Source organism: Amblyomma americanum, chromosome 8 (assembly GCF_052857255.1).
Source record: "Amblyomma americanum isolate KBUSLIRL-KWMA chromosome 8, ASM5285725v1, whole genome shotgun sequence".
Lineage (NCBI taxonomy): Eukaryota > Metazoa > Arthropoda > Arachnida > Ixodida > Ixodidae > Amblyomma > Amblyomma americanum.
In genome coordinates, this window is record NC_135504.1 from 22,332,830 (window position 1) to 22,357,887 (window position 25,058).

Consider the following 25,058-nt stretch of genomic DNA (forward strand, 5'->3'; position numbering starts at 1 on the left):
TTTGAGCTGGCAATTACCACGATGCTGCATCATAGTTTACCACGTGAAATACACTGGTGCATAAATGACGATGGTGCGCGGTGTAATCTGTCGTTTATTAAAACTTGCTTAATTCAAACCTCTGGTTTATTTGAGTCCACACATATGTCTCATGAACATAAAGGGTAGTAACAAAGCTCGCACTAAATTGAACTCCGCATAATTTGGACAGATTTTCAGTCCCCCTTTCAAGTTAGACTTATCTAGAGCTGACTGTACAAAAGATAGAAAACACAAAAAACACACAAAAAGTTTCAACCCAGGCCCCTGCTCTGAAATGCATACAAGAAAAGACACCGAGACAGATTCACAGAAAGTGGTCAAAGCTTGATAGATGACACAATGCACACTGTCATGGGAACATGACTGCAAATGACTCAAGTGCTTACAACTAGTATCAGTCATGACTTTGGGGCTTATATTGGTTTAAGCTCGTTACGGTCTTTGAAAATCAGTCTGGCTCCATTCATCTGCTCCCCTCCAACATCTACAGGAATGAACAAATACCTATTATCTATAAAGTGCATTTGTGAGAAATTGCGGTTACCTGCGGATCTCTTCGCCAGCAGCCATCTTTGCACTCAAGGATGCTTCTTCAGCTTGCCTTTCAAACTCTTCGTTTGCTTGCTGCAACAGCGCTATCTCACTGCAATTATGAACATGGAAGATAATGAGTGAAACAGTGTGATGATGAGATAAGAGACTAAAAGAGACACACGCACAAGTGCTGACTGTCAAGCACCTCTGTTGACCATCAGCAAAGATGCATAAAAAAAGTTAAAAAAAAAAACAAGGTATGCAAATTCACGATTTAAGAGGTTGTGTTCAAGAACTGCACTGGATATAGTACTGCGGTGAATATAGAAAAAAAAAGTAAAATAAAAAGAATGACTTCTGGGATCTATTTGTGAAGAAGCCACCACAGCTGACACCCCCAATGCGAAATGTGTTCACTAGAACAGCCCAACACTGCACGAGTAACGAGAATAATATACTTCCTAGTCGCACAAAACAAGTGCATTTTTAAGACAAAATCAAATCACATTCCTTAGAGTCCCCTCGCTCCGGCGCATACCACTTAGAGGCAATTAAAAAGAGCAAAAACCACGAAACCGAAACTGGTTTTCCACTAAACAATGATGCACTCACGTCACAGATACTCTGAAAAAAAAAACCTATCGTGTGCACGCTGACTGGAAAAAATGGCAAATGCAGCTATGAGCTTTGGTCGTTATTTGTCTGAAATGAACAATACCAGCTCAAAAAATTTGTCTTTCAGCAAACACAGGGTGAATATCGGCGGCTGTGCATCGAGTGATGTAACACATGCAAGGTTGCCCATAGAAATCTCCCGATTGAGGCCATAAAGTGGGAAATTTTAAAATTAGTTTGTGCAGCAACAAAACACTGCCCTGCCACAAAATTTCGCACAAAGGACCAGAAAACTTCGGATAGCATGCGGTGAAATTTTCAGTAAAATCGGAGCAGGCGAAAAAAATACCGAAGGCTGAGATAGCAAGTGTTAAAAATGGCCATGTTCATAAGTGAGCACACAACACACGAGATTTGTTTGGGTGGCTCAAGCAGCATGTTAAGCTACGTTGCAGCCAAGTACAATGCACTACACTGCATAAGACAGATTGTTATTTTACTGCATATTAAACAAACAACACATACTGTATACGGTACTGCCAAGCAGGCTTTGATTCAGATTCAGAAGAGGCATCTCGGAGCACTTTCAAAGCACATCCACACTTAGAAACATGGCAGTCATCATGTTGTAAGACAGATGTGGTATAGACCCTTTCACATGCGCCTTTTTGAGCACAGCCATCTTACCACTGGACTGTGCCAACAGCGTTCTGAATGGTGGATTTCATACAGGTATCTGCTGCACATGCACAGCACAGTCCAACATACGCGCTCAATGAATCTGTGAGCAGTGAAAAGGTCTATACAGCTTCTCCTTCTTTGTGTACTGTAATTTCTTACAGCAGACTATTTCATGATAGAACTGGTCATTAATGACCAAATTTGGGTGTTATACACATATATATAAAAGCCAGGACGCATGGGGTTCCTCAGCACCTTCTGAAAGCAGCTGGGGTTCCTTGAGACTTAAAAGTATTGAGAACCACAGGTCCAGACTTGGTGTGAAGGAAAATGTGTCACAAGTGTCGAGTATGACACTCATGTGCTTGCCTCCTTATTGCTGTAATAGTCTTCGGTTACCCTTGTGTACAGATGTCTGTATGCCTGTACGCGCAAATGTATACGTGTCCTTATGACCCCCTCCTCTAAAAATCCCTAATGTACTGAAAGTATCTCCAAATAAATAGATAAAAATAAATATAGGAAACATAACCATTTTGCTTGACTACACTTAAGGGCACAAGGTGCAGAAACTTACTAAACCCCTCAGCGCAACTTTTTGTGCAAGCTGTCCAGGTAAATTAATAACACTGCTTCAAAATGGTGTGTCAAGCTTCCGCATAAAACATCACAGTGACATAAAAGAAAAAGGAGGCAGCGCCCATCTTTCATTTCATCAATGCTTAGATGTCAATTTGGTGGATGTCACCACATAAACGTCTGCCTGTAATGTGTCTACTGTGTTCATGAGTGATATAAGATGTACAACATAACACAACACCGTACAACATAACACAGTAAAGTACACTACCTGTAGGCAGCATCCAGCTTGCCTGTTGTATCTGCCAGTCTGGAGGAAATTTCACTGTGGGACTCCTAGTGCACAAAGAACAAGAGTACAGTGTCAGAAGAAGGATGCCAGACAGCATAATTCAAAGCACAGCAATCACAGAGTAGGCTGTTTGCAGGGCAGCTGGCATATTTTTGTGGCTTAGAGCAGAAAGGTGTAGAATGGCTACTCATAAGCAGAGAAAGAACGAAGTCTCAACCCAGGCAGTGCAATGAAAGGGAGAACAGGTTGAAAAAAAAGACAGAGGAATTCCACAGCCAAAGCCAGTCAGTAATGACAAAAAGAATAATTTCTTTAAACAGTAAATTTTGTTTATAAACACTATTAAAAGAAGTGTATTGAAAAATCTATGCACATCTTTAAAAACTATGCAGATAGCAATGTGATGAGGAAACGATACAACTGTCATATCTGATAGTAGCCCTCAGCGACAGCTTGTTTGGGCAATGGAGAGAAAGCTACAGGGGCAAAACAACGAAAATAGTTCGATGCAGGACGGGTGGCTCAATGTTTGCTGCATTGTTTCTGCACTTTTTTGCTGGTGTAGCTGGTGCCATCTGTGGAAGCTTCTTGTCACCGGACACGCTTAAACAATTTGTTGTAATCAATGAAACTGTTTTTTGCCGTGACTTTCTAACATTGAAAATATAAAATTGTTAAAAATATGCCTTCAATAATGAGTATCGCCAGTCTGCTGTGGTTTAATACCCCTGTCACATAAGCACCGCAAAGCCTTTGAGAATCAGGTCCATGTTCAAAGGCGCAAGGAGTGCAGCTACATAGTACACAAATGTTGCGCCTCTGCCGCTAAGGGCCTTGGAGGCAAAGGCACCCATCCGAGACCTTTGGAAACCAAAGCAGTGGCCTTCGAGAACCTGCGATCACACTGCCATCCAATGTCAAAAAGTAAAAGCGAAGAAAAAGAATATGCAACCAACAATATTTGAACACCTTTAAAAAAGTATGGAAGGTTTGTATGATCTTGTTTTCTGCATGGGTGTTTACATTTTATTCCCAGACTTCAAGACAGTACAATTGTTGCAGCAAGACCGAGTGACCTTGGTGGCCTAGGCAATACACAAAAAAATGCTGCTACTGATGGCAGAAGCTGTTGCAGTTCTTTTAAGGAAGAAATAAGAATTAAAAAAAAGTGTACGAGGTCAACAAATGAAAGACTATACGACTTTAATTTTAAAACTCTCACTCCAGCCACCTCTTGCACAGCAGCAGATGCTAAGCCTCAACGACTTTTTCACCTTTAGGCTGCACCATGTAGCTGTGCTGCTCCTTTGAGCTTTCACGCCTTTGGGGAGAAGAGGTGCCTTTGCTGGAAAGGTCTTCGAGGAATTCCGTGTGACAGGGGTATAAGAGGAGACTATAAACTGCAAATGGGGACTATATTCAGCCGCATAGGAAGAGAGGGTATGTGTCGGCTCTGTAGCTTTGGCTACATTGTCAGGAAGTGTTGTCGCAGAGTACAATTCTTTGCACAAGGCAACTGGTCTCAGTGATTCAATTCTAATGTCCCCATAACAAAAGCTCAATATTCTGACGCATCTCACCACGGTATTTTTTGTGACCACCTGTTTCAGATGTGCACACAACTATGCAATAACTTGCATGTTCGTAAGGGGACTTGTACTCTTCCAGATGCGCAAAGGTCATAAGTGAATAACGTGAAGGCGCAGAAGTAAAATTTAAAATTTGAAGCTTATATTTAAGTGCTGAATGATAAAGGTGCATAATCTGTTAGGCTGGCCAGCGAAACATACACACACAAAAAAACAACAGATGATGAGCACAATCACCTGGAGTGCTGTCGCCTCCCTCTCCAACTTCTGCGTTGACGACGTCAAGTGCCTAATGGTGTCTGAAAAAGCAACACACAAACATGCAGCCAAGACTAACATTTTTCTTCCTTCCAAGCGAAATAATGACAGAATGACGAGCACATGTGGATTTCAGGTCAGCATTTGTTGAATCTTACTGGGCAGCAAAATCAGGCACACAGTGTCATCCAGTGATAAAAAGGGAACAAAGAAATAAACTTGATACTGGCTTTGACATGAGCTGGTATAAGTCGCAACACTGAATGTTAACAATGGAAGGCAACACTCAAGCCAAACACTGCTGAAAATGGCCATGTTAGCAGTTATAAGAAATCTACAACTGTTGAATTTGTATGCGCAACAGGAATACAACACAACACTTACAGGAGGGTTCTTAAATGCTGACTGGTTTGCAAAGTGCAGCTGCAATTCAGTACATTTTAAAGACCTCTCAGAAGCCTCTTTGCGCAAGGTAAAATTTAATCAAGTAAAAAAAAAAAAGAACAACATTAGTTCTTACTGCAAGGAAGTAGTCAACAAACAGGGTGGTAGACATTAGTGCAGCAAATCCAGAAGTTTTCTGCTACCCGTCCAACAAGTACCCAGGTTCTGGTTTGTATATAAAGATCATTGGTCAACTGTTTTCTGGTGTAAAGAACTTCTGAAGCAGTCTTTGCAAGACGTGAGTGCTACCTTCAGATAGCAAACCAAGACAGCAAAACATTCGAGACAGGGGAAGAATGCACAAGCAAAAATGGAAGTACAGCAGAACCACGCTGTTACATTCCTGGATGCTGTGCTTTCCTGGATGCTTCCCTTTCATGAGCCGGTCTATTCAAGCTCCCACCAAAACCCATGCAATACAAACTCAACTGTTGCAAACCAACTGTGGCAGTCTTCCCGCCTGCTACGTCAAGAATCGCTTTGCGACAGCAGTTTACCTCGTGTAGAATTTTCACAGCCTATGCTTAGTGAGTACGGAATGGCGACGACAGACCGGACAAAACGGGACTCTCGACTCCATCGGTGCTTGGCCGCCACTATGGTAACTGTCTCATCAGTATGCTCAAAGAAAAGTGAAATCATTCCAGTGTGTTCACCATTCCTACTGAACCAAAAGTACTCAACAGGGGAAGGTGCATGAGGGAGCAGTATGACAAATAGTAAGAATACAAGACACAAATGATACACACCGCAATGACTGGCGCTTTCACATTGTCGCAGCAGCAGGTGCTTGATTTGTAAAGCTGTCAACGTTGGCAAAGTACACTCCATCTGATCGGCACACTTTTCAAGTCTTTTGCTTTGGACAGCCGACGAAATATTTTACTGGCATGAACAAAGCCAGTGCAAGTAGATGTGCTAGCCTCAATATCTCGCATGGAGAGGCAGTAGGGAAAGCAAAGCTCACCAATGTGTTTCTTCTCCTGCTCGTCCTTGGCGCTGAGTGAACGCCGAAGCCGGTCAAGCTCCTTGCTTTGTTCTTCCAGGCGCTCCCTGATGGGCAGGTAAAAATAGTTGAACAAGACCAACGTCACCAATGAAAACATTAGGAACCCACACAAGAAGTAGGACCATGCAACATTCCTTACGGAAAGTAAAAAAGAAAGTGAGAAAAGGCCTCTCGCCATCTCATCCAAATCCTTTTATCCAGCATTTTCTCCTTGTTATCAACATGTGTAAAAAAAATCTGAAATCCAGGTTTTGACGGAAACCCATCTGGTCGGGTGTGTTCACGGCGGAAAATATTCAAGCGCCGACCAATTGTTAAAAAGATGACGTTTCGGCCCAGGCTTACGGGGGCCTTGCTCACACGATAACAGTTTGTGAACAAGGCCCCCATAAGCCGGGGCCGAAACGTCATCTTTTTAACGATTGGTCGGCGCTTGAATATTTTCCGCCATAAAAAGATCTGGATTTGGTTTCAGAGATAAATGAAAGAACTGACCGAAGCTTTGTTTCAGACAAGCCCTCAGTCAATAAGGAAATTCCCAGAGTCACGTAAGTTAAATATTTCATAGCTTCCTTTTTACAATTCTGGAGCTTTGCAGCTCAGAGTATGAGTGAAAAACCTATAATAATTAGGATGATGACTGGATGTTTAGGATGTTTAAACAGATGATGCTAATGTCCTAAATTACGCTGTGCATGAAGCCAAGAGTTTTGTTTAAAAGAAGTCTTAAGAATGCATGGATTGCAAAACATAATATGCAAGAAAACTTGTTTCTGCTCACTTAAATGCTCCGACAAAAGTAGCTTGTAGGACTGTCAATATGCCTGTTGTCACAACACGACTACAGGGTTGCAAAAATGAAGTTAAGACACCTTAACATGCTGGAACTTTCCAAAATTTCTCACAATAAATGTTGCTTGAACTCTGCTTCACCTTCTGTGCGTCATTAGTCTCTCTTCAACAAGCTTTCCGTAAACCATAGGCTACTCAGAGAAACCTCTCCCTACACGTCTGCCTAAATAATAATGTGCTTCAGAAATAAAGCTCCTCCTTAACCCACTATATTGGAGGAATTTTTTCTTTGCAAACGGTACCAAAATGACCATTCAGTAACTGTGTTGCCATCTGTCAGCAAACGAAAAAAAATGCTTTAGATGAGCCCTACTCCCTTTAAACCAGACCGCATAAAACCGGAGCCCCATAAAATACATGACGAGCCAGACTCGTCTTGAGCCAGAAATGACAGTTGGCTCATCCAATTCCACTCGGGGGCTAAGCACCCACAGACAAGTGAAGAGCTTTTGAACACAAAGGAAACATTTCTTTCCAAGCACCCAAAACAATGCCTTGTAGCCGCCTCTCTCCGTGCCCCAGCTGTCCCGATTTGAAATGCAACATGTTCACATCTGTCTTTCACCGTCCCCCCAAAACAAAGGGAGTTCCAGCGTCAGCAAGGAAGCCTAGAGGAAACTCGCAACATTGAAGTTCAAAGATACACGGCAACAGAAGCCTACTTGTGTGTCTTGATGAGGTTCTCCATCTCTCGCTCCTTGGTCCGCAGCTTCTTGATGATGGTCGACTGCTGCAGGTGCTGCTTGGAGAGCTTCTCACCTGCAAGTGATCGAGGAGCACACATGCAGCAACAGATCAGCACCTGCCTCAAAACCCTGCATCATTCAATTCCATTAGTTTGCTCTTTTTAGAAACACACAAGTACGAATGATTACAAGGACAGACAACTGCTTCCAATGGCACCAACTGCTTCATGAAGAGGGGACGCAGCTTTGAAATCCCAAAAAATGAAGAAAAAAATTTGTTTTTCTTCAAAAACCGCTCTATTTGCTTGCATGCCTCATTTTTTATGCTGTACAGAGGTTTCACTGCTGAAATTGACCAGGAAGTACTTGAAAAAAATTGTTTCGTGAACTGTGGTGGTTGTACACTGCGAAGAAATGTCCGAGCAATGCTGGAACTGCAGGAATAGCTAGTAACCAGGATAGAAGACACAAACTCACAAAACACACAAAGACATAAAGACACATAAACACATAGGATAGAAGACACATAAAGAGTAAGCTTATGCAAATTTTTTAACATGACATGCGTTACTAAATTACAACTGCACGGCTGAACAGCACTGTTTCAAATGCTTAGACATAACACACGTGCAACATGAATCCATTTAAAACAGATATAGCTGATGTGAAATGTCCAAATCTTTGAGTGGTACGCTTAGTGAATCTGTTAACACTAGCCTGAACGATGCAAGCAGTAAATTCACCTTCTGACATGAGCTCAGCAATCTGTTCATCCTTTTCTTTGAGCAGGACGTCCATCTGGGAGATGCTGACCCTGTGAGGAAAAAAAAGGTTAAAAAGACAGATGATCACTTCCAATGCACACAGTTTCAAGAACCACTCTTTCCTCGCCTATAAATTAATTTGAAAGTATAATCCCTCTTGCGGTCAGATCCACATTTCATTCCATTCATCCGCATTTCAATAATGACCGCATGGCGTAGCGACGTAGCACATAAGAACAAGGCATAAAGACAACATGTCTTTGTCCCAACTGAATGGTTGAGCTGGTGCTTCAAACCAAAAGGAACTGGCACAAAAAGCATGACTAAATGAAAAGACAGAAGACAGACAACAGCAGAACCAGTGATCATCTGTCATCCTTCATTTCCAGTGGTCGTGTTTCTCGTGCTAGTTTTTTTTTGCTACGCCTTTTTCACCCCACGTCTCTCCAATCCTCATCTTTGTCTGCCGACTGTTGATGCTGCAGATGTAATATATGACATCTAATGTGCCTATTATGGACATTAGGCACTGATCACAGTTTTGTGCCCATGTTAGCCACACAGTTGCATGACATTTGCAATTTTTATGACCGAAAGATAAGAGTGGTTTAAAGCTTGAAAAGTATACGTGTTAGACATGGCGGTCATGAGGAAACCCTGCCATGCTGGTTAACTGAACAGTACAGTGCGTGAGGGCATGACAGAACAAATTGTGCCCATTCCAATCTTTTCTCCTCACCTTTACAAGCATACTAAAGACGACTCTCATTAATTCAAACTTCAGGAGAGCAGATTTTTGCTTGAATTATCAGAAGTGCACCTTAATGTGGTCAGAGACTAAATGTGAAATTCTTTCTGGACACTTGTGCATACAGATAGCATTGTACAACTATTTCACTATGCAAATGAAGCTCAATGCTTAAGCACAACATAAAATATGGGTGAAATGCAGTGGCGTCTTTAGTCAACCAGCAATCTCACTCTAACTGGTTGCATGGCTGAAAAAAAGTTAGCAATAATGCGCTGGTTTCCTAATAGAGTAAAACCACATTAATTGCGACCTCAAGGTACTGAAAAAAACGTCCGAATTATACAAATCAAACGTCTACAGACTCCTTTCAGAAAACAATTTTGCACCATAGAAAATTTAACTGAAGAAAAAAAGCAATGGACGTCTTGTTTTCAGTGAAAACTGCGCAGCAATGGTTTTCTGGCATTCCGTCATGGTGTACTGCATGCCCACTGTCGGGAATATTAAAGCAGAGATGCTCAAAAATAGTAATGCCTTCTGTGGCCTCCTACACAGATGCGCCGCAGTAGTGGTGGAGCCGCCACACAACGAGCAGCTCACGATGACAGCGCATTTTCGGCACACAGACTATGTGCACGAGAGCGAGTGGAACACACATTTTTACCAGAATGTGACACCTAAAACGCAAAAAAGAAAAAAAAGCCCAGTGATGTGTCTTATCAGCATCCGAAACAGCGCACAGCTGGCCTTGGCACCTTAATGTGCGGCTGATAGCTGATGTCATTCAGCCCGCTAGTGAAGCTCGGAAAGTGAAACTATGGGGCGACGGGAGAGACTGATCGACACGCGTCCCCACCTTCATACTGCATTTGAGTTAACGGATTGGAAAGACTGAATTTTCAGCTCACGCGGCACGGAAAATCTGACGTATCCGACCTTGGCCGCCGCTCTTTCATGCATTGGGAGTACTGCAGCAAGCCAAAAAGCTTTGAAATAAGCGAATTTGAGAAAATCCATGGTACGAGCTAAGCGGCTTTAAAATGCGTTGATAATACATATATTAGTGCGGGCAAAAAAAGAAAAATAATATTGCCCAGCCCGCATCGCCTGAGGCACAACGGACTATTGATAATACAGCCAGCCAGCCAAAATTTTGAGATTTGTTTGAATTACCCGAAAGTTCGAATCATCAGATTCAATTAATGCGAGTCTACCGTATAGACCATAGTCACCCTAACCTGCTTTTCACTGTGTATATGTCACAGTATGCGGTCAGTGCTTTTAATTTTATTTTCCCTTCCCTGCTAGAAGATGGTTGTGAGAAAACTCAGACCTGCTGCAAAATATTGAGTGTGTGTTGAAAGCCACATTCACTCACTTGGACACAGCATCTTGTTGAAAAGCCTCCAGTTTTCCCTTCAGTGAATCTCTTTCCTAAATGGGAAAAAAAGAAATAAAGCACGAACGTTTTCAAAATCAGTCGAACAAGCAGCAGGTCTTGCTGACTAGAAGATTTTCGCAGCCTGCTGGAACAAACAATCTTCGCAATGCCCATCATTCTTTGCGCAAAACAAACAGCAAACAAGAAATGTTTGGTTTTTGCTTCTGTAATAGCTATGGGAGGAAAATGAGTTGCACCTGTAAGGTAGCCTCTGCCAGATAAGAGAGGTAATATACATGCTTGATCTGCTCTCCGAAGAAGCTTCAGGACTTTTGACCCTTTCCCTAAGGATGTTAAGAAATAACTACAGTAACTGTACTACCACAAACATAATCCCCCGCAAGCGTGGTAGCTGCCAGGCCCATATCCAGAGCAAAAACAGCAGCATGAACATGGAAGAAGACTCATTTCTAAAGGTCTTAGCCCATTTCGATGAATGCTGCTACCCTAACTTACCAAGATGTCGACAGCTTAATGAGGTCTGAAGACTTTCAGCTTTCGTTTCTGCTGAACTAGAATAATAAACTTTCCCTGTGTGATGGTCACTTATGTTCCAATAACAGTGAAAGATAGAGGAACTGCGGATAGCTAAGCACATGTACCTCGTTCAGCCTCCTTGCAATAATAAACTGCATTAGAGCACTTTAATTCAAGTAGGTTAAGTACAAAGCGATCATCTTCAAATCGTGTCTGACTATACATTCTTGAAAGCACCTACAATTCGGCTTATATGCCCCTCATAGCTTAGGCCCCCTCCCAATGGATGATAATCATTTTGGCCACCAGGTGAATCAAGAGGTTCTCAATTGTTGCCCTACTATGACAGTAATGCTGCTTATCCTGTAGAGGATCCAGTGAAACCTGTTGCTACAAAATGGTACAAATGCCATTTGAAGTGCAATGGGGGGTTTCTGCAGAATTTTAGGGGCAATTCCATTAAAGCTGCTCAAGGAAGGTTTGTGTGCTAATAAGTGTAATAGGTACTGACTGAAAAATTGAAAAATTGGTTTTTTTTGCAAAGGAAATGGCGCAGTATCTGCCTGACATCTCGGTGGACACCCGAACTACACTGTAAGGGAAGGGATAAAGGAGGGAGTGAAAGAAGAAAGAGGTGCCGTAGTGGAGGGCTCCGGAATAATTTCAACCACTTGGGGATCTTTAATGTGCACTGACCGGGCACAGCACATGGGCGGCTTTGCGTTTCGCCTCCATCAAAATGCGGCCGCCTTGGTCAGGTTCGAACCCGGGATCTCCGGCTCAATAGCCGAGCGCCCTAACCACAAAACTCCCTTTCAGGTTAGCAATAGATGCTGCTTTCAACAATTGTGAACAACGACCAAAAGTAGTGTCCAGCACACGTTACTGCTTTCATAGGTAGTAGCCATGTTGACACACCTCTTCCCTCCAGAGAACCCAATCTTTGTCTGAAGAATGGTCCCAGCCACTTCTCGCTTTCCCGAGTGTTCCCAATTTACCAAGAAGCCTTGGCATGAGCCCTCACCCTGGCCGTGTCCATGAGCTTGGTCTCGAGGCGGGCCAAGCGGTGGGTGAACTCCTGCGTCAGCCGTGATGTGTCCTGATTGTCCTTCACCCTCTGCTGCTCAGACTTCTGCAACGCACTGCAATAAAGTAAAACTTGATTAATTTAGACTGCAAGGGAATGGAATAAACATCACAATTACCTGAACGTCGAATGTCAAATCCTGGAACGGGGTAGACCACTATTGCGAGGTGACATTTATGACGCAACATGTGAGAACACCGGCATGGTTGCAACGTAACAGCCGAGTCCATATTGCATGGGTTTCTATGGGAGCTTGTATGGGACGGAACTGGCTCACAAAAACGCAGCAGCCGGGACAACGCAGTACCCGGGAACCTAACAGCGGGATTCTACTGTACTATCACACACTCGGCTTTGAACCAGCTGGATTTTGGTTCCCAATGTACGGTGAACGTTTTGCCTGTAGTACCCTCCAATTAGCATTGTCTTGCACTGGGAGTTGTTGGTTCACTGCACCTCTGTTCCTGGCGATGTCTCCCTTGCTGCCAATATTCCCTGAAATGGACCCTTTGCAATCGCGTTTACGTGACCTGCTCTAGTTAACTTTTGAGGGCATAAGCAAAACGGTCATCACGATGAAAGCAAACATAACCTGCTGACATTCTGCTTCAAGCCAACCTGTCTTGGAGTAACTGAAGGAATTCAATAGAGTAAAATGGGGATATCCCATTCATTTTGTAATTTAAAATACAATCCTTCTGAGTGAAAATAATGGCTATCATCACAAAGTCTACATCCCATCATGTAAAATGTTTTCTTTCAGTCATTTGTACCATTAACATCCAAAGAATGGAACCAGCTTTGTACTGAAACTGCATCAATTTATAACAGCAACATTTTTGGCAGAGTTTCGTATATGCCCAAATTACTTTCGCACCATACTTTAGATCAACCATTACCTAACAAAGTATATTTAGGATAGGGAAATGAGTGGTTCATTATGACATACATATGGGGAATGCCAACAGTCACCGAAACCAAGGGAAGCATAGGGGAATTAAAAAAACAATTTGTGATGCTGGTGAGTAGGAAATTACTAGTGTAATAATTTTTTACCTGAAAGATAATTGATTAGAATGTAGGAGAAAAACAACCCCCTTTTTCTAGTGTGAAAGGTCAATTACCTTTGAGGCATAAAATTTTCATTGCTACTACAGTAGAATCTCGATAAACGGAAATCGGTTAAACGGAACTACCGCTTAAACGGAACAAACGCCTCGCGATTGGTTGGTTTTGTATTAAGCCAATGTAAAAAAAATCTCGTTAATCGGAACTCAAATTTTGCGACCACCGCGTTAACGGAACCGAAAAACTCGAAACCGCAACTAGTTGGACAAGCGCAGCGCCATCGCGTTACGCATCAATGCTCCCCTCCTCCTCCCCGCGTCACCACTCCGGTTTCCGTCTCCGGCGGTTTCCGGTTTGCTCGTACACTGCCCTCCGCATCGCTCGCTCGCGTTCACGGCGGTTGTGTTCAGTTAGGCCTAAGCCCTAGAGCCCTAGAGCTTTTCTTCGGTCCGATGGCAGCGCAAAAACGACCGCACAATGCACTTGCGTTGGAAAGGAAGATGGAGATCATCAACGACTTCGAGAGTGGTGGCTTCACGAAAACGGAGCTAGCGACGAAGTACGCCGTCCCCAAAAGCAGCCTAACAAGAATTCTTCAGGACAAGGACAAGCTGCGGGAGGCGTTCGAGACGTCACGCTTTGGTCCTCAAAGAAAACGACTGCGAGAGCTCAAACAAGCAAATATAAAATCCTTTTTCACTAGCCAATAAGTGGTAATTCCCACTCTTTTGACATTTTTTTTTTTAAATTTCAGTACTAGTACTACTGGAACAAAAATTCACTGCTTATTTTTCTCTAATAAAGTTTGTTCTCATAGTGTACCGTTCTCCTTATTACCTAGATTTCGCAAATTGAGATACGCTGAGACTGCCAACTGCGCGCGCGCGCGCCAGCCGCATAGGGTTCACGCGGAAGCGGATTGCGCAATGCTGAACCTATTCTCTCTTTAAACGAAACTCCTGATAAACGGAACATATTTTCCCGGTCCCTTGAGGTTCCGTTTAACGAGAGCCCACTGTACAACTAACTAAACTAACTTCCATTCTACTCACATCCCACTGATCAACCTCACAATATAAAAAAACAATTCCTCTATGCCCTCCATGGTTTCAGTGACTGTGGGATTTCTTCCTATAAAGCCCGTATGATCATTATGCGTCATTCGTTTGTTATATCTGGATGTTCACAGTAAAAGAACTTTCGTGGTGTGCTGTGTACGCAGCGTTCGCAATTTGCCACTGGCTTGGCCAAGTTTTGACGCTGGTTAAAACTTTTGTGCAGATCATGATCAATGTGGTGCATGGCACAGTGCATTTTGGCCAAGTGCACTGCGTGATGAAAGGCTGCTTTCAATTGCGAGGCATATATCAACCAGAAGCAAAATATGCAACCACAATTACGGTCATTTGTGTGTCTGTGGCGGTTAGGTTTTGTAAGGACACCATCTTTGCTGAGCACTAACCGGTGACAGCCTTTCGCAGATCATCATGCTGACACTGCAAGCCAGAGCAGCAGTGGCAGCGGTGGTCTGGTTTTCGTGCACAGGAAATGCTCCACACAGTCCAAGCGTTAGTCTTAGAGCCAATTTTTGGGTCAAATAATGCACAGAGGCACTTGGTGAGCTCAGCATGGACACAGTACAAGAGAAAAGGTCACTTTGGGAAGCTCGAATGCAGTGGTGATGGCCATACAAGAGCCCAAACCTGACCAAGTAGGTGCTGGAGCTTTTTCAGTTTAACATTTAATTCGGCTTCTAAGAAACCAGTGACCAGTGCATGCGGTACTTGTGATAACTGGCGCAACTGACAAATGTGCTCCAGCATAGAATGAGATAGTGCCTCTCGCCATAGTTGCGTTCAGGCATGATAAGATCTCTTTTATGACACCCCATGAAAAGGTTCACAGAATTCCATGTTTAAAAAGGAAGAGAGGTGCCGCTAAAGATCCGCAAAAGTGCCACTTCTCTACTGCCATGAGGCCGTTTCCTAAATTGAGGCAAGAAGGGCGCAGAAACCAAGGTGATTTCAAACGCCAACTGCAAACTTTTTTTTTGTCTTTTCTTGTGTAATCCAGGGAAGAAACAGTCTCTCCGCAAAAAAGCGAAAGTGGTATCAATGATGATGAAAGATTAAGGCCGCACAGTGTGCTGCCTCTTGTAAGTTCCTGGTGCCTGTGTGTTCGCTGCAACGAAATTTTATGTCCGTGGGTGTCTTTTCTGGCTGAGATTCAGTGCCATAGCCCCGATATAAACTGTGACGGTTGTGTGAAATCTTCGGTTCGTACTAACTGTGTGTTCATTATAAGTGGGCTCGACTGTAATATAATTCGGAATGCCCTTATACATACACTAATAGTTTCTGCCTCGGTGGACATAAGGATACCATGAATGAGTGAATGAGTAGGAAAGACAGAGAGAAAGCGATCTTGTGCGGCTAGTAGCCAAGGCCTCATTCACAGTGGGTTGAAAAAAACAGGCAGCCTCGCTGTTCCTGAAAAGACTGGGGAGCAGAGTCCACACCACTGGAGTGCAGCGTTGCTGTCGGCCATCTCTGCCATCTCTTTGCTGAGGAGGAAGACCTTGCGCTCCCGGGCATCCAGCACACTCTGCAGCTTGTTTAGCCGCTGGAAAAAAAAGAAGGAAGCTGACTGAGGAGGTTGGTTGATGCATGCTGGGAGAGCAGTGCAAACAGTGGGAGAAGTATTTCAGCCGCCGCGGTGGCTGAGTGGTTACGGCGCTCGGCTGCTGGCCCGAAAGACGCGGGTTCGATCCCGGCCGCGGCGGTCGAATTTCGATGGAGGCGAAATTCTAGAGGCCCGTGTATTGTGCGTTGTCAGTGCACGTTAAAGAACCCCAGGTGGTCGATATTTCCGGCGCCCTACACTACGGCGTCTCTCATAGCCTGAGTCGCTTTGGGACGTTAAACCCTCATAAACCGAAATATTTCAAGGCGCTCCTAAGACTGTCCTCCAGAGTTTTCATTTGCTAAAAACCTGCTTTTCGCACCTCCTTTCGCCCTTTTTCATTGCCAGCAGCACTAGGTCATCTTTGTCCACTGCAGGACAAAAGCCTCTCCCATACCTCTCCAAGTAATCCTGTCCTATGCCGGGTGCGGCACAGGACATCCTACTAGCCCACTAGCCATCATCCTACTAGCCAGAACAAGATACTTTTATGTGATACCCATGCATGAGTTCATGTCAGCCTCCTATATAAGTTGATAAACCTACGTAAGCGACTAAATAAGCGGGTCATGACAGCAAACAAACAGTGCTCAGCCTGCAGGCGGCGAAGAGGTGGTGCTGGTTCCCGGTCTGCAGAGGCATGTAAGCCGGCGGAGCAGTACCTCAAAATGCACAACTGTGTTGCTTATCCGACAATACCACCGTCACATTATGTGCCTCGCTTCCCTGCTGAGTTATTTTCCAACTCTGCCTCAGTTCACTCGTACTCAACAACTAGCTACCTATGCCTTGCACTGCAAGGATACTCACCTTCTTTTGTTGAAACCGAATTTCAAAAATTGAATTTTGGCGCACTTTTATAGCTATTTTTTTTTCGGTTTACACTTAAAAATCCAACTGTATCACGTAACATACATGAAAGTAACAGCTGCAGGTATAGCAGACCAAACATCATCAAATGTCAAGCACAGTTTCAGCAAGATGTGTTGGCATGGGACACAAAAAGAGACCTCTTGTGTCCTATGTCAATGTTTTGTTTTTTTCATCATGTTGTCAAATCTACATCAACTAGCCCAACTACACATCGCTGTCTTGTAGCTGTTTCGACAACGCTGCACTGAATTGAATTGATCTTTATTCTTCCTTGACGGTTCAGAAGGAAGGGTACAGAAGCTAAAGGTAGCATTCCTGGAGGGCTTCTGCACCCCCTAGATTCATTACTGACAACATAAAACTGTCAGATCAGTCTGACATTCGTGTTCGTATACATACACACACAAAAAAACACAAGTAGCAATCTATGCAGGCACAACAAGGTGATCTTGAATGTTAAAAAAGTAGCAGCACAACCTAATTTTCATCTCTACAGCTGGAACAAAAGAACTAAGGCAACTCCATATTTCTCCTTCCGACGTTAGTGTTTACCTACACATGAAAAAAACAAAAAAAACAAGTAGCAATCTACTCAACAGGAGAGATTATACCAGAATACTGCCAGAACTAATATGTCTGGTGAAACCATGACCACAGAGGATGACGCAACACAACCTGTGTATGATGCCACAACATGGGATTTAAGGGCACATGTAGGCGATGCCATGCTGGAACAGAAAAAAAAACAACGAACAAACAAGTAACAGTGGAGGCCAAACTCACTGCTCTTAGGTCGTCCACTTCTGACATCTCCCCTAGATCTCCGGTGGCACCCTCTGCATAAGACAAGAAACAGCGAGGTGCTTTCAGATAGCCAAAGGAATGCCTTCGCTACAAAAAAGATGTAGAAGAGGAAACCAACCAACTGCCAAAAATACCAGACGTGCTGAGGAAACACTTGTACTTTTCTTGACGTTTCGGCCGGGGACTGGCCTGACCGGCCTTCGATAAGTGCTGGCTATTTACAGGGTGCACTGCCTACCTCTGGTGACAGTGGCGCTCTGATGGGCAAGGTTTGTCCCTACTTCCTCAAAATCTCTCTGTTAATTTATCCACCCACATACCTCCCCTGAGAATAAAATGAAGTACTGGCAAAAACGAACTCAGGAATGCTTTAGTGATGAATTAGCCATCCAGCACCTAGAGCACTGACAGTACACAAGCCCTCAGTTCTTTTGCTATACTGAACTCTCCTAAAAAGTGTTCATTCTGCATGAATACTGAACGCTAGTTCTTGGCCTGTTAGATGAGTGCAGGTCACCGAGTTAATGCCATAACTGAGCAGTCCGGAAACAAAAATGCTGCTTTCTGCATCCAGCTGATGACATCTCCTCCTGCAGACCAGAGACTATTATTTAGACACTATGCACCAGGATAAAGAATTATCGCTACTATTACAAAGGTCAATAAAAAAAACAGACAGGGCAGCTGTGTATGCATTAAGCAAATTAAGCAAACATCGAATGATTAACCGAGTGATTATTATCAATGCTTACTTTCATTGCATGCACCACTGCCATGGCCATGGTCACTTAAAAAGAGCAGCAGCTTAAAGGGCCATGCCAGCGATGAGGAGTAAATAACATTGTTGAGTCGATAACATAAACAAAACAAGACGTAGCGATGAATTTTCAACAAGATGAGGCTCACCGAGAGGGAGGCCTAGTGAACCCTCCGATGCTCCAGCTGCTTCCGGACTCTCCGAGCGCTTCTCATCGTGCGCGTCCGACTGTATAGTCCACAGGCGCCTCGCTGGTGACACTGCACTGAACTGGTCAATGCTAGACCCACCGTTGACCGATGAGATGATCTCGATGTCCGACGACGAGACCGTCTCCCCTTCCTCGTCGCCTGATGGACTGCTGGACTTGCGCGAGTCTTCAGTCTCCTCCGTCGATATCCGCACAAACGAAGCCGACGAACTCGTCTCCGCCGAGTGTGCACTGCCAGCAACTGACTGCGTTTCGCACTCCTCCTTGACTGCAGCGGCAGTGGTGGGAGTGGTGTCTTCCACTTTCACTGGTGAACCGTCGCCATCTGCTCGGTCACTGGGCTCACTTCCCACCCGATTCACTTCAGTGAGGCCAGTGACTTCACTGGGTCCCTCTACCACCATCACAGGGGCGGCTATGGAGTCACCACCAGCCCCCTGTGCGTCAGCGTCACCCTCCTTCTTTTCAAGGGTGTCTAGTGCAGCGTTGACAGCAACCCACAGGTCTTGGGAGAGAAATCCGTCTTGCCCTGAGTTGGACTCACATGCCTGAGCCGTTTCGCTCAAGTCGAGCACTACTTCACATTCCTGCCCCACAAAGCTGTCCGACAATTCCACTTTGTGTAGACCTGAGACATCGGAACCTTTTATATCTGCTGTCAACTCGTCTCTAGATGAAGAACTGCTAGCCGCTACTGATACAGACGACTCCCGACTGGGCGCAGGGCTGCTGACTTCTGGAAGAAGACTGCTGGACTCGTGAGCAGGTGACACAGCCGGGTACCCTGAGTTGGAAGTGTGTTCCGGCTCACGGATGATCACCCCACCTCCGTCCTTTGGTTCCTTGGCAGTGCCCTGCCAGTCAGAGAACGACTCTCGACTCTGGCTCAGTGGAGATGAACTCCCTGGAACCGATGATCCGAGCAGCGTTTCCGTTGACCCGTCTGACTCCGCGGACTGCTCCAAAGGTGGGTAGATCGGCAAGTCAATGCTCAGTGGACTGTCCCTGCCTCCGCTACCTGTTGTCACCATCGTTTCAGAAGCAGCAGTCGGTGACAGTCCTGCAGGCAGCAGCCACAGCACATACACCATTGTACAAAAAGTATGCAAAAACACCGAGACAAACACACCACTACCCTGGTCTGCATGTTAATAACTGTGAAAGAATGCAACAGATGGCACTTCTAGTACACATTAGTTTCGTGTATGTTGTCTAGATGGCACAACCTGTTCAATACCACGCGCACATTTGGTATGGCACTATCTGGCAACATGCATGAAATGATTATGAAGATGAACTAATGTGCTGTTACCGCCATCAATAGCATCCCATCCCGTAATGTTCAGAAACGTCTCTAAAAAGCACAGGTGTTAGTTATATGTACCATTCAGCTCATAAATTTTAAATATGCTCGTAATTTCCTAAGAAGGCTCAGTGACCTTTTATATCAGTACGACAGTTCCTTCTCTTGCACAGGGCACCAGTGTACATAGAGAAAGCTGAAAGATATCTTGGGATACTGGATGCAATCAGGCTCTCTTGATTACACTGATGGATTTTCTTTCTTGTGCAAGGCCACGTTTGTGGGTTATAAGGTGCACAGCGGTGAAGTGCTCAGGATTCATTTCCACCATCTGGGATCTTTTAACACGCTCCAAAACCTCAGCATATGAGTGGTTTGCATTTTGCCTCCACTCTAATGTAGCCGTCACAGCTGCAACCAACCACAAGCTCAGCAGCCAATCATCATAGCCGCTGAGCCACGATGGCGGGGTGACAAGGCTTCTCAATCTTTTGCATGACAAGAAACTAAATTATAAATCATTTCGCGGTCACGGGCAAATACCATGAGCTGATCTATATCTTCTATTGATGTCTTGCCCACCACTGCAAAAAAGAAAACATGCAACCCAAAATTTGTTTTCTATTTAAACCACTAAGCAAGTGCTGCAGTAAAAAAATTGGAGGAAGCACTTAACCTCCATCTAAAGGATATGACGCGATAGCGTTAAAAAGTTCATGCCTATATATGCAAAATTGAACATTCTCAACTTTACATTCCTTCGTACCAGGGAGTCCTCATACCAGTCCTTGCTCAATGGTGCAGTGGTTAAGGGATGCACCACTGCCCTGCGATTGCAGGTGCTGCCACCTGTCGGGTTTGTGCGACCCAAGTTACTCTTACCGAGGAACCTCTCGCGATCGACCGCTCATTTAACTGTCAATTGCCAGTGTGGTTAGTTTTCACACAACCCGGTGGGTAGGTTGTGATGACCCCGCAAGGTCACTTGTGACTTAGGTTGCTTGTCCGGGGGTGGCTGCCTGGACCAGTCTACGCCACCTATTTATCACTCATAACGGCGACAACATTGATGGTGGGTAGGTTGTGATGACCCCGCAAGGTCACTTGTGACTTAGGTTGCTTGTCCGGGGGTGGCTGCCTGGACCAGTCTACGCCACCTATTTATCACTCATAACGGCGACAACATTGATGCTGGATTTTCTGCTTAACGGGGCCTTTAATGCAATCGCGTTAAAATATCGATTCTACTACACTGACCTGCGTTGCTTGCCGGTGGCGGGACCTTGGTCGGCTGTAGGAGGACGGCCGAGGCATCTGTGAAAGGCTTGACCACAGCCGAAGATGTGGCTTCCAGGAATGACTCCCAGCCCGAGGCCAGCTTAGAAGACTCTGTGTCAGCACCATCTGGCCGGCTCTCGGGTTGCACATCATGGCGACGAGACGGCGTTGGCTGGGTGGATGTTGGCTTCTTGGATTTTGACAGCTCATCGCCAAGGCCAAACGACAGGAAGAAGGAGTCTGTGTCTGCGCGGGCAGAACAAAAGGTTCAGCCTCAACATCTGAGAATGGCAGGAAAATCTGCGAGGCAACAGCAAAGAAGCAAGCAGTTTGGTGCCACTTTGCCCAACCGGTGCCAGATATCACATCTGCTACCACATGTTAAGGCATGCTCTCATCTAGTGAAGTGCTCTCAAGCCCCCAGGTACATGATGCTACCACAGAGATCTAAGATGCTGTGGTGTTTAAAAATTCATGTGGTGATCGATTTTCAGAAGGTGCAAACAAAAACAAAATGGAGGCTAACTCAACTTGGATGGAGGAGGAAATAGTCAGGGTAAGTTGTAAGATAAACACGCCAAGATTTAAAAGCTGAGTGATAACTATCCCCCCCCCCCCCATCTTATATAACTCAACTGTAAGAACCCTTATAGAAACCAAGGAAACAAATTGAGGACTGCCAGAGAGAACTATCCTTGACAGCTTCCCACAATGAGTTTGCTCTTAACAAATGCACCATGAGTTATAAAGCAATAAAATGGACTGCTGTTGGTGTCCCACCTCAACAACACGAAATGACACGAAACAGGCTGCTTTTGGTATGCTGGATGTGCATCTACATATTTCTAGTCAAGTCCAAAAGGCATGTCTTCAGCCTCTTATCTCTGTCATTAAGTGTTTGACAACCTCCCCTCAAATGGCGAGACTAGATGCATTATTGCCTTTACTAGTGTCCTTGGTACACATACTATGGAGTGCTCGACAACCTCATCTCCTTTCTGTTTTGTATTTCTTGAACATGAATATACGGGAATAAAGGCAGTGATAATGTCACCCCCACTGAGTCAAATAGCACCAAATGCACTTGCTAAATAACTACAATTACTGCAGCCCCCATCGTCCAGTAGTGGTGTGGTGAAACTGTGGTCACTATGATCTATTTGTTGTGGGAACATACCATTAGGCAGGCTGAAGCCACCCGCCTCGTCAGACTGGATGTCAAGTGCTCGGTCAATCCGTTTCTGGGCCGAGTTGAGGGCAGACTTGGCGAGGTTGGCTATGCCCACTGTGTCAAACCAACTCATGGGAGCACTGTAATGACAAAACAGCGATTCTGGCTGTGAAACTCTGCGCACTCGTCCAGTTTAACCGGCTTCACATACTTAAAGGGCACTGTGACAGAAAACAATCAGCATACCTTTCCTAAATTTTCACAGCTTGCAAGAATATACACAGGAACATGGCACAACAGGTCGAGAATGGCTAAAACACCTGTGAAACAGCATGAACTATCAGAACTGACAAGTGAAACAACAAAGTTTATTCTCCACACATTACTCTCAATGAAGTGAATTGTGAAATGTCATGTTTAATGTCCAGATGCAGTACATGGACTATGAGAGATGCTGTAGTGTAGGGCTCCGAATTAATTTAGACAACTTGGGTTCCTTTAATGTTTGTTGACACTGCACAGCACATAAGCACTCTTGCATTTCGTCTCCATCGAAACGCAGCCGCTGCGGCCAGCATCGAACCCGGGTCCTCTGGCTATATAGCTAAACACCCTGACCACCGAGCCATCGTGGCAGGCCTAGGCTCCCAAAATTCTGTACAGAGCATCTGGATAGGCCAGGCGCTGTGCTTTGTTTGTATCCGATATTATGCACACGTCATGGGTTTCTTCTGTTTTGTCCTCAGCACACAGGCATTGCTTTAACAGATAATTATCTGACAGTTTCACAAATACTAGTGCAAAAAAAGTGAAACACAATGATGGCTGTCACAAAGAATGATGTAGCCAGTTAGGTGGGATTACTGCAACCTGGCTGCTACTCGAGCGTGAAATTGGTTTTTCATAGGAGGGAATGAAATATGGTCGCTGGTCATGTCACAAGAACGACAATGAAGTTTTAGGACCCAAAGAGGTTAGGTCCCTTGTTCACAACAAAATATAGGTGGACTCTTGTCACTTTAAATGTGCAGGATGTGAAGCAATATTGATGAGTATGCATGGGGTGTATTTCCATCTGTCTTGTTGATAGAGTTATGCACTGTTTGGAACTGCAACAATCCAAGTTACATCCGCGCCACAAAGTTCTTTCACTTCGCTATAAAGGCAGCGTTATCTGGCTTGATGCAGTGATCATGCTAGTGGACGTGTTCCGTCACGGCACTGGCAATTCGATTAATTGCAGCGACGCCAGACTTCAGTTCTTTAGGTCTTGAAATTTTGCCGGTTTCACCAATACAGGTGTGAATGCAAACAACACAGGGGATCCTGTATATGACGCAAGGAAACGCCACCTTCCAGGCGCATTTACTAACTTGTTGCGTAGCTTGTTACGCCATATGATACTAAACTTCCAAGACAGCCAGGAAAGCATCTTTGCCGGCGTCTTACAAAAGTAGTGTTTCATACTGAAGGAAAGATCGGTGTGCGGCACTTCGCTACATGGGCGCATGACACGTTTAAAACTTGGCTTTCCCCGATCTCGCATACTTATCTCAATGCGGCTTATTATCGGTAGCTAGCAGGTCGCATAAAGGCGAAAAAATGCAAAAAATGTTGTGATCTTGCAGGCTCTCGACATAGTAACGGATAGCACACATAAGTGAACCAGCTACAAAAAGGTGTCCGCATCTAGTAGGCGCTGGTTTACACAGGGACAACACGAAACAATCCCACTGTGGGTTATAAACCTTGCTTAGATCACAGACAACGCATTCCAGCGATCACGTTCATTTGAATGCAACAAGGTGGTGCGCCAAACACCCCTCGTGACATTATGTACATTTTGGCTATTACTTGAAACGTCAAAACAGCGCCCGTGCCAGAAGATAAACACGACTACGGGCACAGAGGCCATTATAGCGACGTCAACATGGGGAACGTGAATCACCTTTGCGGTCAGCACAGCATCGCCCAGAAACGACCGTGTGGTCCACAGGGGTTCTGGAATGCCTCGTTGGACGAAGGAGACGAGTTTCAGACAGTCCTCTGGTCTACATTGGGATGCAAACGTCGCCACGAAGTAAAAGTTTACTGCTACACATTTACCCGATCTACAACGGAACTGTGGGAAGGGGGACGGGCTGTGTCAGCGTGGCCAGCCGCGTTTACGAACCGAGAGCTGTGTTCGGCAAGTGCAGCGAACCGAGGGGACAGCTGGGAAGACAGGTACTATAAATTATACTTGTATACCTGTAAGTATAGAACTATTTTATTCACATAATATATGTACAGGTCGGGTGCGTGGGAGGTCCATTTTTCGATTGTGGACATTCGCCTTGAATTTCTTGCCTCGTTTCGTAAACCGACCATGCCTATCACCTTCTCTCGGCAGCATCACCCTCAGTCGGTAACCCAGTCGCTAGACATTAGGGACTGGGTTAATGATGCGTTAAAGCAACGCGAACAGGTGCTTTCAAGTTATCATTTTTTTCTGCGCACGATAGCGGAATGGAACGTAGTTATTATCCTAGCTGAGTGCACCATGTGACGCTGCAGTATGCTAAATGTTGCTTTGTTCTTTGTTTTTGTTCTTGGCTGTTTTTGTATTTTCGCCAAACTGCTCAGATAGCTGACTGTCCGCAGTATTGTATAAATAAATAATAATAATTTACCTATGGCATGCGATGATTCGGCGCAGCGTTGTGGCGGAGGCCAGTTGCAGTTGGTTCCTGCTTAATGTCGAGGTTTAATTATTTGTTGTGCCTGAATAATAACAGAAAGTATAAAACAGTCTTTCTTGAACAAAGATA

At 44.7% G+C, this 25,058-nt stretch overlaps 1 protein-coding gene across 2 annotated transcripts in view; it reads right to left on the bottom strand.

Moving 5' to 3' along the window:
• The window catches only part of LOC144101089 (TATA element modulatory factor-like), a 39,202-nt gene extending 14,801 nt beyond the window's left edge, over window positions 1–24,401 (bottom strand). For both annotated transcript variants that reach the window (XR_013307934.1, XM_077634103.1), the window contains exons 1-14: window positions 24,197–24,401; window positions 22,255–22,388; window positions 21,057–21,323; window positions 18,435–19,556; window positions 17,508–17,560; window positions 15,688–15,791; window positions 12,039–12,156; window positions 10,475–10,530; window positions 8,325–8,395; window positions 7,558–7,654; window positions 6,002–6,087; window positions 4,570–4,631; window positions 2,723–2,787; window positions 587–685 (exon numbers count right to left, since the gene is read on the bottom strand). Coding sequence is in view for 1 of the 2 variants with exons in the window: in XM_077634103.1 (XP_077490229.1) it covers window positions 587–685; window positions 2,723–2,787; window positions 4,570–4,631; window positions 6,002–6,087; window positions 7,558–7,654; window positions 8,325–8,395; window positions 10,475–10,530; window positions 12,039–12,156; window positions 15,688–15,791; window positions 17,508–17,560; window positions 18,435–19,556; window positions 21,057–21,323; window positions 22,255–22,381 (2,327 nt within the window). In the remaining variant the exon portion in view is untranslated. The remainder of the gene's footprint in view (window positions 1–586; window positions 686–2,722; window positions 2,788–4,569; window positions 4,632–6,001; window positions 6,088–7,557; window positions 7,655–8,324; window positions 8,396–10,474; window positions 10,531–12,038; window positions 12,157–15,687; window positions 15,792–17,507; window positions 17,561–18,434; window positions 19,557–21,056; window positions 21,324–22,254; window positions 22,389–24,196) is intronic.
• Window positions 24,402–25,058: the final 657 nt, after the last annotated feature.